We start from the raw sequence: 14,525 nt of genomic DNA, 5'->3' as shown, positions 1-14,525 counted from the left end.
ATTGCGGTGGGCATTGTATAATGGGCACTACTACTGTGGACACTGTATAAGGGGCACTACTACTGTGGGCACTGTATATGGGGCACTGCATAGGGGGAACCACTACCAGGGGCATTGTGTAAGGGGCACCATTGCGGTGGGCATTGTATAATGGGCACTACTACTGTGGGCATTGTGAAAAAGGGGCAGTACTGTGTGTCATAACATGAAGAAGGGACTACTGTGTGGCGTAAATTGCATTGGTAGTTTAAATTTTGTTCGTACATACTGTTACACATTGTGCATAAGCCATACTTGTCTACTCTCCCGGGACTGTCGGGAGCCTCCCGAAAATCGGGTGCCGCTCCCAGCACCCGCAAGATTAGGCAAGTCCCCCGCATTGTCCGGCGGCCCCCCGCGCCTGCACGTGAAAGTGGGCAGTTCGGGGGCGGTGTCGCGTTTTGTGCTGAATCGCGTCATCATAGCCCCGCCCCCTGCTTTGTAATGACAGAAATTTCGGCATTATAAAGTCGGGGGCGCGACCGTGCCCCCGCTCCACCCTCTTTAGCTACCCCCACCCTCCCTGTTGCACCCACCTGAGGGGGCTGCCAGAAAGTTGGTAAGTATGGCGTAGGCAAGTTTTATGCCCAGCCCTAGATGCCTCTTATTTATATTTTTTTATGTTATTTTTATTAAAACACTTGAAGTACACAGTAAAGTGTATATTGCAGGCTTATTTTGATTAGACTTTTCTGTGCCATAGGCTTATTCTGGTTTAGGTTTAGGTTTAGTTATGGCTCTGGGCTGACACACGTTAAAAGTAGGGATGTGCAGGCTCGGATAGGTTAGAGTTTGCACGCCAGGAATGATAATGTTTGTCCATACAAGATGACGTTTTGCCTCTTTCTGAGTTCCGTTTGTTTGGAGGGAAAAATCCGAACTCGGCGTGCAAACTCGAACCTATCCGAGCCTGCACATCCCTAGTTAAAAGGTCCACAGGTGGTGCTAATTATTTCATTTGTGATACTGAGCAGGGCCGGATTAAAGGCAGGGCGACAGGGGCGGTCGTCCAGGGGCCCCCACACATAGGGGGCCCCCACACACTGTCCCCAACCCCTGGCCACATGCCTCAGGTCAGGTCCGGCTAAGGTTGGTCGCGATCTACTAGAAGCTCGCGGAGCTCCTGCATGTACATCGTGACCAACTAATTGGGAACGCTGGCCTCTGATCGCTTCAGAGGCCAGCGTTCCCAGTGATTCATTGCGCGGGTGACGTCATGACGGCACCCGCACGATGAGAGGAGCCTGCACGCCTTTACTGGATCTAGTTAGATCCAACAGGCAGCGGCAGCCGTGATGGCGGGACCCGGGAGCCCTGACAGGTAAGTTTTTCACAGGTATGTGGGCGCAGAGGGGGAGTTAATACTGGGGGCACTACTTTAGGGTGCACGACTACAGGGGGCATTGCAGGGGGCACAACTACTGGGAGTATCGGACAAGTGGCACAACTACAGGGAGCATTGAATAAGAGACACAACTACTGGGGGCATTAGAGAAGGGGCACAACTACAGGGAGCATTGAAGAAGAGGCACAACTACTGGGGGCATTGCAGGGGGCACAATTACTGTGGGTATCGGACAAGGGGCACAACTACAGGGTGCATTGAATAAGAGGCACAACTACTGTGGCATTAGAGAAGGGGCACAACTATTGGGGGCATTGGAGAAGGGGTACTATATGTGTGTATATATGTATATATATATATCTATATATCTATAGATATATTTAACCTTTATTGATAGGGGCCCCCACATGTTTGTTGCCCAGGGGCCCCCACAGAGCTTAATCCGGCCCTGATACTGAGAACATGCAGCACTAGTAATACCTCTTTTCCACCAAAAACCCAGGTCCGACCTGGGTTTTTGGACATGGTTCCAACCCTGGTCAGACCCAGGTCAGACCCACTTACACTGCACCTTTGATCCGGGTTACTCCCAGGTTAGCCCTGTTCACACTGAACTCAGCTCTGCCCTGCTAAACCTGTGAGGTCATAAAAAGTGGGAGGTGAATGCTCCATAACCACCAATCAGCTCATTTTAGGCATGATCCAGGTCAGATAACCTGGGTTGCACCGTTTACACTGCACCATTACCCGGGTCCATCCTGGGTCCAACCCTGGTAGCTACCTGGGTTGGATTGCAGGGTCACTTGACCCAGGTTATTTTTCAGGGACCCTTTTACACTGAGCTGCGACCCGGGTAGACCCAGCAAAAACCCAGGTTTTTGCTCTGGTGTAAAAGGGGTATTACATTCTATTATATTACGGTTTCTATTGTGGTCATGGTGTGGGCTGGGGGGGGGGGTTTCCAGGCAATCGGAAACCCACTCCCCCATCCTGCGTTTGCCTATGATTCACATTTATCATTAATTTCTATAAAGTTCCCAAATTGCCCAACTCTGTAATGATGTCCATATACCGTACGTTTTTAGTAAATGGTCCTCGCAGATTTTGATACTTTATTGTGTAATATCCAATCACGTCAGCAGGTGGCTCTCTTTGGAAAAAGAAGGGGGCGCACAATCAGGACTAATGAGAAGTAAAGTAAAATTAAGGCGGATTAACACGGGAGCAACGAGGCAGAGGAGGGAAAAGACCAGTAGGAGATAATGAAGGCGAGATATGAGGTATAAGCAGCGGAGAGGACGCAGGAAGTAACAACGTTATGATTCTGGATTTGAGTGAAACAGCCGGACTGCAGGTACTACAAGTCCCACATCTAATACTGACTGAGTTTATACACCACATGTGCTCTGCAGGAGCAACAGGACAGCATCAGTTACTGAATTACTGGAGATACAGCTGTAGTAGGTCCCATATGTAACACAGTTATAGCTAGAAGTCTGTCTATACTGCAACGACATGAGAACATGTCGATGAATGAATGAATGAAGAGGAGGAGGATCACACCTTCTGTGCGAGCTGTGCTGGACTGCAGGAAACACAATCTCTAACAGGCACATAATGAATGTTTTGGATGCTGTAGAAATTACTCTTCTGCTATGTTATTTGTGTTTAATTCTATTTATGTGAAATGCAGCATGTGCTGGAGGGTCCAATTGTAAATCTAATGGATATTGGCTTACAGTGGGAAGAGGGTAAAAGTCAGATCCGTACTACGTGTATACACCAAATGCAGGATCTATACTAAACATACTCTCACACAATTTAGCATTAATGTGAGTTCAGTATAATCTAGAGATCCCCATGAAAACAGCAATGTCCCTTTGTAGAGACACTACAGTACTTTCTTTTCTGCTACTTGCCTCCACTTTGACACTTTTAGCTTCCTAATCTTTGCATGTTTGATTTGTAGCATTTCTCTTTAAGGGGTGTATGTACTAATAATCGCAGACCAGCCGTGATTATTATCGACCTAACTCGCCAGGGATATTAAAATTTTAATAAAAATATCCCGGCTATGTACAACGGGGAACTCTCAGGGACAGCGGTTGCGGTAAATGCTGTCCCTGCGAGTTATAACCCCGGCATTTTAGGAGGTCTTTCACAGAAGTGGAATACGTCCCCGGGGGAAGCTGGCACTGCGCATGCTCACAGCGTCAGGTTCCGGGGGCTGCGGGTGAGAGTATGAAAGATATATCTCCTGCCTCTGGAGTTCACACTATCAGGGCTAAACTCCGAAAGGCTTTGCTTTTTGGAGTTTAGTACATAGGGTTCAGATCGTAGTCCCCATTGATCATAAAGGAGACAGCGTTTTGACGGGATTTCTGTAAAATGTCCTGCATTGTGCTATTAGTACATAGGATTGAAACTGCTGTTTCTGCATTATTTTATGTGTAAAAAAAAAAAAAAGGGCCTGACACACAGTAGCATATTTACTAAGCAGTGGTTTTATAAGACCCTTACATTTTACAGATTTTGCCTGCCAAATTTAAAAGGGCAAAAATAAGACAAGCAAAATCAAGGCTTTTATAAATCCACTGTTATGGGGCACATCCACTAGACGATCTACTCCCTGTCCAACCTCTTAACGATTTTCCCTTGAAGTTTCCCTTGAAATTTGATCTTCCACTCTGAACTATTTGCAAAAGATTTGCAAAAGATTTGCAAAGGATTTGCAAAAGATCTAACGATAAACTATGTTGTTTCAATCTGTGATTGAGAGCTTTCAGCTGTAGTGGGCAGATAGTGGTTCATCGTTTGATCGTTCAGTGAGAACGATGTGTAAACGATGTGTAAACGATTTGTAAGCAATCAAGTGAAATTGACCTGCATGTTCAGTCGATGGAGGAGACGATCAAACGACCAGCGGGAGCGCGCATCGTACATCGTTAGAAACAATTACTGCACGATTTGCAAACGATGTTCAAACGATGTTTGAACGATTATCGAACGATTTTATCATAATCGTTCAACTTTATCGTCTAGTGGATACCCCCCTTAAGTAAATATGCCCCATAGGCTCCTAAAACTGTCGTTTAGTAAAACATTGTTGAAAAATAAACCATAGAAAAATCTTGTAATTGGTTTTTAAAAAGTCCATGGTATCGCCAGATATGGGTGTGGTATAATTTGGCAACATTCATCATGTTGTCATTGACCACGCTGCTTATGCATCATGTCGACACTGATGAAATATCAACAAACGTGGTGACTTACCTGGTACACTGGGCCTGGTGGCTCCAGTTGTGTCTTCCAGGTTCAAGATTGACATCAGGATGACTTACAGTAAGGTGCATCCTGCGCATCTCCCGGTGGTGAGTATTTCTAATCCTAACCATCCCCTGCCGCAGCCTAACCCTAGCCTTCCGGTCCATGCAGAATGTCGACATATTAGATGTTGCCTTTGTGAACATGTTGATATTCTGCACTCTCGACATTATGATTGCATCCAGCCAGGTATTGAGAGGCCTTACTAATGGAAAAGGTAGAGGGTCTGAATGTTCTACATATTAAGATTTAGGGACCTATTTATCAAGTAAGTTTTTCACACAAATATACAGAAACTGCAGTTTCTGCAAAATTTTCTGTATCCCGACTATATGTAACAACCTAATGCAGGAGATTTCACAGGGAGATGTAACTGGCAGGGTTATCTCAAACGCTGTCTCTACCAGTTACATTTAGTACATAGCGGGGATAATTGAGAGAAATTATTATCCGCACTGTGACGTACCATGAAAAAATTTCGGCGCTTCCGCGATACTTAGCCCGTATGCCATTAGACATTTTGGAAGTGCCACAATTTATTTTCAATGTACATTGCAGCGGGGATAATATTTTTCTGGCTGTTATCTGGGGAAGAGATTCTAAACAAGTGTCTCACTGTAAAAATGAGAGATGAGATGTTGGGAATAAAGAGAATCCATAAAGCATAGAATCTTCATAAAAACTGAAATACTAAATGCAACGTTGACGTTCTAGAAGTAAGACCTCTATTAACTACAGCCAGACTGCAGATGGTGGTTAGGGCCAGGTATATAAGTGAGTCACGTTCTCACTCACCTTAACTGTTTATGTCTCCAAAAGTGGAGGGTGTGGCAGATAGGTGCCTGCGGCCGTAAGAGAATCACAAGCTTTAGCAGAGTAGTAGAGATTATAGATGTTGTCAATCCAGGATCTTAGAACATGCACATATACTTCTTTCTCAGCATGTGACGCCAGACACACGGAGGTCTTCTTTCATGCCTTGGGTGGACTTTGGGGTGTCTAAGTTGTACCATATATCACTGACTCATTTACTTGTATGTTAGCAGGATTGGCTGGTACAGGAGGTAAAGTCGGCTTCCATGTTTATCCTTTAGTGTGTGTGTTGGCATTTGATAAGTGCAAATGCTCAGTCTTCCTGTTCTAATTGCAGTTTACTCCTCTTGGAATCTAGGCTTGCCTCCTCCCCATGCTGTTCATATATCATTGTAATAAATTGGGTGGTTATAAAGATCAATCTTTTTTATCTTATTTGTGTGAGATTTTTCTCTTGCAAAGTCGACATGAATTGAGATTTACATTAAGAAAATGATCCTAAGTAAATGTATTATCTACCTTTCTGCTGTTTAGAAACAGTGTGCTTTAATCACACCCAGAGGTAATGATCCCTACCTTCATTTCACATTGCGAAATCTTCCAGGAGATGGTTGATGTGTCATGTTTGGCCCCTGGGCTATTCTGCGAGTCTCCTGCATGTGTGACCCTATATGTTATCATGGATGACAGGCTCCCTGAATCACTGGCCTAGGCTGCAGGGAGTCTTCCTCATATTTGCACTGTCTCTCACAGAAGAGGGGTTTCCTTAGTCTATTGTGTTACACATTGTGTGTCCCTCCCAGCCTGGTCTAACTTGTTCTGTACATTTTTGTTTTTGCTCTGTATCAGGTGGGAACTTGCCACGCTACTTATTTGAGAGCTATTAGGGGAAGGATTGTGAGTATTTATGCTGTGTTATTGAGGCCTGTATCTATTCTGCAACTTTTTTATTTATTTTTTTAATGTCTTACCTGCAAATATCAGAAGTTGGACCCTTACAATTATTTGTTTTTTTGACACTCGCAGTGCTCCAAACAGCAACAAGATGTCACAGGGCAGCGTCTGCCCATCCTGCACGCTTTGCCTATGGGGGTTACACAGTTGTTCGTGCAAAAAAAAGAAGAGAGACACATCACCTGTGGTGAGTCAGTGGCCTAATATTCCAAACGATTTATCTTGGTGGTTGTCTAAAGGTGCATACACACACAACGATTCTTTGAACGATTGTCGTTAAACGATATTGTTTAACGATAATCGTTTGTAAAAATCGTTCACTTTCTGAGTCAAACGATGAACGATTGTCGTTCATGAGCGTTCACGTTTGTAGTTTGTGGTTTGTAGTTCAGTCAGACTTGTCAACTCAACGATTTTCAGTAAGGGAATATGCAAAAATCGTTTGTAGTTCTAGAAAATCGTTCATTACATTTAAATGAACATAGTAAATGAACAACTTTAGTAAACGATTTTAGTTCATTTTTTCAAGGGAGAAAATAGTTTACTAAAATCATTCATTAACTAAATCGTTGTGTGTGTGTGTGTATATGCACCTAAACATGTTTTGACTTTGGGACATATAAAGAGACGGCAATTTGGGAAAACGCTGCATAATTTTTGGTGATTTTGCAGAAAAAACACTGCCCTGTTATAAGTATTCTAACGATTAAAAACTTAAATTTAAGGAATGTTTATTTTACCATTTATTTTTTCTGTTATAATTTCATTTTAATTATTATATATTAGGTACTAGAGTATCTATTCAATAGCTTTTTGTTACTGAATGCTAGGTATTTATTTCAGGTATTGACCTTTTGAGGATTTAAAATATTTTCTATTTTAATTCATAGTTTCTGTAAACAACATATTGTCTAATTGTTAAATATTGTCTGCAATGATAAAGATATTAAAGTATGAGAAAATTACGGATGGCATATTTACTAATACTAAGCAGTGGATTTAAAAAAAGAAAAAAAAACTAAGTTTTTACAGAACTTGCATGCCAGATTTAAAAGGGGAATAATAGTAAATGCAAAATCAGGCTTGTTTTGCGTTGAGTATTATTTCCCCTTTAAATCTGGCAGGCAAAATCAGTAAAAATCGAGTGTCTCGTAAATCCACTGCTTAGTAAATATGTCCCCAGATGAGAATAATTGTTTTACAGAGGACTTGAAAATGTTCTGTAGTAAAGAAGTACACTGATATTCATGCTTGTTTAGCCGTAACGTCATTTTTAAAAAGGGGGGGGGGGATTTGCTAACCTTTTTTTTCTGACATCACAAAATAGATTTGAGATGAGAACTACTATATTTATTCGGAGTGGAGGCAGAATATGGGGGCTAATCCAGAGATGTGCACTAAACCAATGGTTAGCGCACATCTCCGATTGTAGCCATTCTCCGCAGGCGCATTACCTGTACTGTGCATGGGCAGTATGGGTCAGTCTGCTGCCGCTCTGCGTACAAGAACGCGATCAGTGATTGACAGTCTGCTGCCGTAACTGGACAGGGAGGGGGCGGTGACGGCCTCCGTTTTCCAAAACTGAGGCATCTTGCCGGCATTGGGGGGGAGGGAAGAGGCCAGGGTCTCTGTCGGCTGACGGAGATTTCCATCCTCTTATGAATAACTGCAATCGCCGGCTTGAGTGAACCCATGGTCGCTCAACCGGCAGAGGATCACGCAGATATTCCGATGCTGCGTCCATGGACACAGCTCGGAACAGAATTGCATGACGGTGGCGTGATGTCTCCTGCTGCATTATCATAATAGTGCTATCGCGGATCTGTCCGAGCCTGAATCACTCCATGGTTTGTAATTTAATATACAAAAGGAAGGGAGGGTCTGAAAAATCTATAGCAGGAAGAAAATATGACCAGGTGTAGGAATATTGGGCCTGATTCAGACCCACTCGCAAGCGGCTGTCCGCTCGCAAGTGGGTCGATGGTCTGCACTGAGCATGCGCACGACGGAGGGAGCTCCGTCGTGCGCATGCGCCAGACGCGACGAGCGAAGGACTTTCCTTCGCTCGTTGTGTCTGATCAAAGGGGGCGTGCTGTCGATGTTGATTGACAGCACGCCCCCTTTGGTGGGCGTGCCTCCCTGACGGGGGCGTTCCCAAGGGAACGCCTACCGTCAGAAGCCGGCCCACTGACATCACTAGTGATGTCAGTGGGAGTGATTTTGGCTCTGATAGAGCCAAAATCACTCTGGGCCTTGCGGTTGAAAACCTCAACCGCAGGCTCCGGCTCGCAGTGGCGATGGTCACGACCATCGCGGCCATCAAACTGCACGCTCGTATAGGCTGTGGGTGGTGACCCACAGCTATACGAGCGTCCAGGAGGACGCTCCATAATTATGGAGGGCGGCCCTCATTCAGAGCGTGCGCTCTGCTCAGAGCGTACGGCTCTGAATGAGGGCCATTGTGTAAAAAAAGAACTACATTAATTTTATTATCTCTAGTGAATTATACATTACCAAGTAATTCTTGTCTGAATATCACGGTTATCCTTTGTTCATCTTTAAAGTTACTGTAATGTTTCATAGTTTAGCTGATTAAGAAGTAAGAATTAAATCATAACTCTATTTAGCGGCACATGGCATAACCTGAAAAACTAGCTGCTCTTCATATGTTCATGTCAAGATACAATATTTTTTTAGATTTCATGGCAGGGGAGGCAGAGATGAGAGGGATTTGATGTAGGAGAAGGACAGATGGGGAGGTGGACAGCGATCAAAGAGAGACAGAAAGGGGGGGATTGGGAAAGGTGTGTGGTGGTGGTCAGAGATGGGAAGTCACCTGTTAGTGATTCGAGCTGTCGTCCCTCTGCGCAATCCTCGCATATTCCAGCCAACTGCAACACACCCACAGCCCCACCCAATGGACTGAGTGGGGTCAGAGATTAAACAGAGGTAGGGATGGCCATCAGTGGGTTAACCATCAATTTACCTTTGATGGTTAACGATGACATGGAACCTTCAATTGTTTGCACCCATCAATGTCAGGCAGGCCAGACAGGGAATGGGCTCAGTGAGCCACTGGAATTAGGGCTAAACTCAGTGCCCCTGGTGATGAGAAAAAAAACATTGTCGTCTGGCAGCCATTGATGCCTGAGAACCAGCAGATTTCCGATATCAATGACAAAGCCATCGACCATTGATGACAAACCATCCATGATCATTGACCAACAATGGTAATCCCTACACAGAGCGAGGAGGGGCGGAGATGAGACTTGGGGGTTGACAGAGAGATGAGGGTGGACTTATATGAAAGAGACAGGTCTGATTCAGAGGTTCATGCAGTGTAATCTGCGCATGTGTCAGAGTTGCACTGCGCACGCGGCCTGATTTTTGCTGCAGTGAGCCGCTGAACAAATTTGGACGCAGAGAGGCAATTTCTGTGGGAGTTTCTGGGTAATAACGGGGATGGCTAGCTAGACGAAACATAGTCGCTGACACGGACACCCCTTTAAGATGCAGTTGCACTGACACAGGCGGCCATGTTTAAATGCTGCAATGTTTGATGTTGGGACCGATACGCATAGTAGTGGATTGGCACTATAGTCTGTAGGAGTACCATTAGCTGTGGCATTAGTATAAAGTCGCAGGTACAATGGCAGGCACCTCTGAATTGGGCCCACAAGGCGCAGCAACACTTGCAAATGACTGGAGAAATATACTAGTAGATTAATAAAGATGATGCATGGGCTACTATAGCTTTAAGCTGTCTGTCTCAGTCTGGGGAAAGCATTTGAGATCCTGCTAAAGGAAGATCAACTTAGATCAGGGTTTCCCAATCTCGGATTTCAAGGCACCCTAACACCCCAGGTTTGAAGTATATCCATATTTGTGCCCAGTTGGTATAGTTAAACTGACTGAGGTTCTAATTAAGTCACCTGTGCTTAAGCATGGCTATCCTTAAAACCTAGACTGATGTGCAAAATGGGCCTTGCGTGATCGCACACAGTGCCCCCTAATCCACAGTGTGATTCACAGGTTTCTGCTTTTTGGAGGTGGGGAGGGGACGGCGACTGGGTCCGTTCCACAAAACAGAGGTGTCGTCTCTGTTTTGTGGGAATGCGGAGGCCAGGGTCTGCATCTTCGGATGCAGATTTCTTGGCCCAGTCAGCATGAACAGACTGGCCTTCCTGAATAACTGAAGGGTTATATTTGTTTATAACCAGAGGAAGAAGGAACATTCTTTTGTCGTGCACTACTGGAAAATGAATGTAATTATAAAGTATAACTTAAAAATAATTTTAAATTATATTTATATACACACATACACCTTGTGACAGGATTTAAAATTTCATTACAGCAGAAGTAAAGATACAAAAGTAAATAGTGTTGCTGCTATTTTTTGTGCATTTGTATGGTTATATTGGTACGGTCAGTTTATATTGTGATCAGGGAACTAATCTCCATATACACAACTGTTGTAGCCGTATTCATTCCAATTGTACTCTGCAACACTATCATTCCAATATGGACTTACCTGTTTGCACGGCTACAGCCGCGGTCTGCTGTCAGTCTTGTGCCTCTGCTGTCCCAGCCGCGCGCACCGCACTTCGCTCCTCTCCTGGAGCTTTTTCAATACTTAAGGGGTCTATTCAGCAAGAGTGACGATGTTGCCCAGAATATTATCAGGCATCATCATCATGAGATTTTATCAATTATGATAAAATATGTAAGCTATGCAGCAATATTTTGAGCAGGGACTGTGGTTGCGGTAACACGCTGCCCCTGCGATGTCACAGAAGGGATTGTTTTCTTTTTGTTCCTCTGCGCATGCTCAGTCATGCACTCGGGAACAGTCTCCGTCCCTGCTTGCGGTGACCGCCAACGGGGTAAGTACAGCTCCAACCTCCTGAATATGATTGACACGTGTATACAGGCTTTATACTAGCCTGTATACATGTATATTTGTGCTTTTATATTTAACATATATAAATGGAAAAAGTATTTAAATCCTGGAACATCGATGGTTACTAACCATTGGATGCCGATGTCCATCCCTAAGCCAAAGGTATTTCAGAGTCTTTAGCTGTAGGTAAATACTCAGGAAAAGGGTGGAAGAGTAGATATCATCATAGTGTATGCCTTTTATGTGATATTGCGCACATGTGTAGTTTTTATACATTGCACACACCTTGATTTGGTAATAATTGAGCCTTGGACATTCATTTAGTGGAACCCGATGTCCATTGGTTTATTTTGTATATAATAGTTGGTGTGATTTTAGTTGGATTGGATCAATTAGGAACTTTCTAAATGAGTCTCATATAAAAGGAGAGCTGATTTATATATACTGAATATAGCAGAGTGCTGTCTCTCTCACTGGCAATACTTCTACACCAAGTGTGACAGCAAAGATTTGTTCCCCCACTTACACATTGTCGTCATCTTCTTTTTTCACACTGGCATACACACATGGGCGTATTAAGAGAGGAGGAGGCCCGTGTGCAGTCCCTGTCCGGGACCACTCCTCTCCGGGGGCCGGCAGCGCACTGAGCGCCGCAGCAGTAGATTCTGGGCACCAGTCTGTGGCCAGAGTCTACTGCGCATGCGCAGGTCACCGGGAAAATGGTGCGGCAGCCATTTTCCCAACGATTTCCCTACTGCGCATGAGCAAAACACCGGGAAAGTGGCCGCGGCGGGCATCTTCCATGCAATTTGTACAGCGCTGATACCGCCGACATGGGACCCTGGAACGGTAAGTATTAAAACTATGGGTGCATGGTGTGCGGTGTGGGCCCCTCTGGGCCCAGGTGCCCGTGTGCCCCGCACACCCTGCACCAATTATAGATACGCCCCTGCATACACACATATATTAGGTGTAGTGCTGACATTACTACATTATCCCCCAGAGGTTGGACACCAGTTGTCAGTGGGATGTAGTTAAATCCCGGTTGTCTGGATGCTGGCGCTCAGAATATCGGATGCTGGCATCAGGATTCTGATCACTGGGATTCCAAGTGTTGGCATCCCGAACCCACCCCGTGTCAGTAGTTCCCGACCCACCAGTCTCTCACCCTTATATACAATTCTAAACTATATTTCTTTGGGGTTCTCCTGTGCTTAGGAAGACCTGCTTCCCATGTGTACTGCAGACTTGCCTTGGTAATTGGAAACGTGCCCTAGTTATGAGTGAGAGTTAGGCTAGCTTATGTCTCCCACTTAATAATGCGTGGGAAGTGTCATATTGATTACACTTGCCAAACTATAATATTATATCAGCCAGGGACATCAAAAGTAATAGAAAGCTTAGTTAACATACATCATTAAGTTTTATTACTTGACAAATATTTGGAAGTAGTATTCTTGGTGCTGTAGTTGTGTCAGTGGAGGATATTTCGCTGTAGGAGCGCAGAATAAATTGATGCCACTTGTGTAACCAAACACAAGTACAGAAAAAGAAGGTTTTTGGGGTTTTGTGTAACATAACTTTTATATGCTCATATAGTTAAAACCAAAACTAATCATTTTAAAATAAACTTACCTTCTTTCTGTATATGTTCCATGAGACAGTGAACTTAAAGGTCATTTACTAAACTAATTTGTGGTTCTGTGACATTATGTGCCTATTTTTATGGAAATGTGCTCATTTTGTACAGGGAGGTGCAAACTTTCAAAGTTCCCAATGGAAATGTGGGGTTGGCACTGTAGTGCCCCTCTTATTGTGCCCACATGTAAAGATAGGTTTTATTTTGCAGTATAAGATGTGTTAAGTGAAAAAAAATATGAAAGCTTTAATAAATGAGGAGTTTCCAGCATACTAGGAGACTGAAGTTATGTTTTTATTCAGTCTCCCATCATGCTTTACCTTATGGACCAAGAATCCTGCAAGAGGCCTCATACAGTAGGGTGTTTCATTGTAATGTAAGTGTTTGACTGTTACTGACCGTGATCATTGTTTTACAGTGTGAGTGTATCTGGGTTCTTCTGGTCCTTTGTGTTTTCCTGTTTACCCTGATATGGATGTATGTTACCTTGATCCTCAAAAATGACATACACAACTTCAATGAGTAAGTATTCTGTCATCCTCTCCATTTCACAGGCCCCTCAGTCTGCTGGTGGCTTATTACACTATGTTCTTATCTTATGTGACTTTCTCTGCCCCCATCATATATGTGTAATGTTTCTGCAGGGAAATCTTCCGACTCCTGGGCTTATGGCAAGATTGGTCTATTGTACTGATCACAGTGGCTGCTGTTCTCCTCACGTATTGCCTCTTACTCCTGGTATGTGTGCATTGGCAGGTGATATTGGGGAAGGGTGAAACACACGTTTTGGCAGATAAATAATACAGTAGGTGACTTGTGAAACACCTACTGTATTAGAACACTTTCTAAATCACTGACGTATTAAGATTAGGCAGTAACTGATAAAGAGCCAGATGTTTCCTAACGTTCGATTATATGGCTAAGAATTAAAAGAAGCAAATATAGGATAAGATGTAAAATGTTCCTCTGTCTTGGCATTCAAGTATGTGTAAATACTGTTTAATATTATTGAATAATGTGGCTATTATTTTCTAATGGGCAAATTTAGCACATACATGCATGCCTCATTTTACATGGTTACACATGCTTAGCAGCTTGCGTGTTCTTGTACAAAGACTGTACACAACCTTACAAACAGCCCTTCAGCCAGCAACTGTTGGGATTGGTCATTCCAACATATCTGCTTCAAACCTTTGCTGGGGAAGAGTTGCTGGGTGTATGGCCAGTGGTCTAGTACATAGAAGTACATACTAACATGAAGCATGGATAACATGGTATTCGCCACACTGCTACTGAGACCCTTTTATTTCCAACATGACAATCCCATTGCAGTAGATGAGTGATGGTATAAATCCCCAGCGAGCAGCCACCATCATACATCCAAAGCAAGTTTTCTCAAAGCACAAGTGCTACAGTACAAGACGTATATATTGCTCAGTATCTTAGATCGGTCTGAGGTGGTTCTGTGAACCTTTTCTGTGAGCTCTCCATACAGACTAGGGGACATTATA

The 14,525-nt window shown here is 43.9% G+C and overlaps 1 protein-coding gene across 4 annotated transcripts in view; it reads left to right on the top strand.

Moving 5' to 3' along the window:
- Positions 1-2,588: 2,588 nt before the first annotated feature.
- Positions 2,589-14,525, top strand: part of GDPD2 (glycerophosphodiester phosphodiesterase domain containing 2) — a 71,755-nt gene continuing 59,818 nt past the window's right edge. Inside the window, exons 1-6 of one of the 4 annotated variants that reach the window (XM_088444994.1) lie at positions 2,589-2,738; positions 4,685-4,755; positions 6,371-6,418; positions 6,548-6,662; positions 13,433-13,536; positions 13,659-13,752. In XM_088444994.1, the coding sequence (XP_088301120.1) occupies positions 6,567-6,662; positions 13,433-13,536; positions 13,659-13,752 (294 nt within the window). In that variant the 5' untranslated portion in view covers positions 2,589-2,738; positions 4,685-4,755; positions 6,371-6,418; positions 6,548-6,566. Of the gene's footprint in view, positions 2,739-4,684; positions 4,756-5,753; positions 5,773-6,370; positions 6,419-6,547; positions 6,663-13,432; positions 13,537-13,658; positions 13,753-14,525 lie in introns of those variants that run through there. The other 3 variants (XM_088444993.1, XM_088444995.1, XM_088444996.1) reach the window with 3 other exon arrangements.

Source organism: Taudactylus pleione, unplaced genomic scaffold, assembly GCF_031769625.1.
Source record: "Taudactylus pleione unplaced genomic scaffold, aTauple2 ptg000375l, whole genome shotgun sequence".
NCBI classification, from domain to species: Eukaryota; Metazoa; Chordata; class Amphibia; order Anura; family Myobatrachidae; genus Taudactylus; species Taudactylus pleione.
This window is presented reverse-complemented; position numbering and strand designations above follow the sequence as displayed.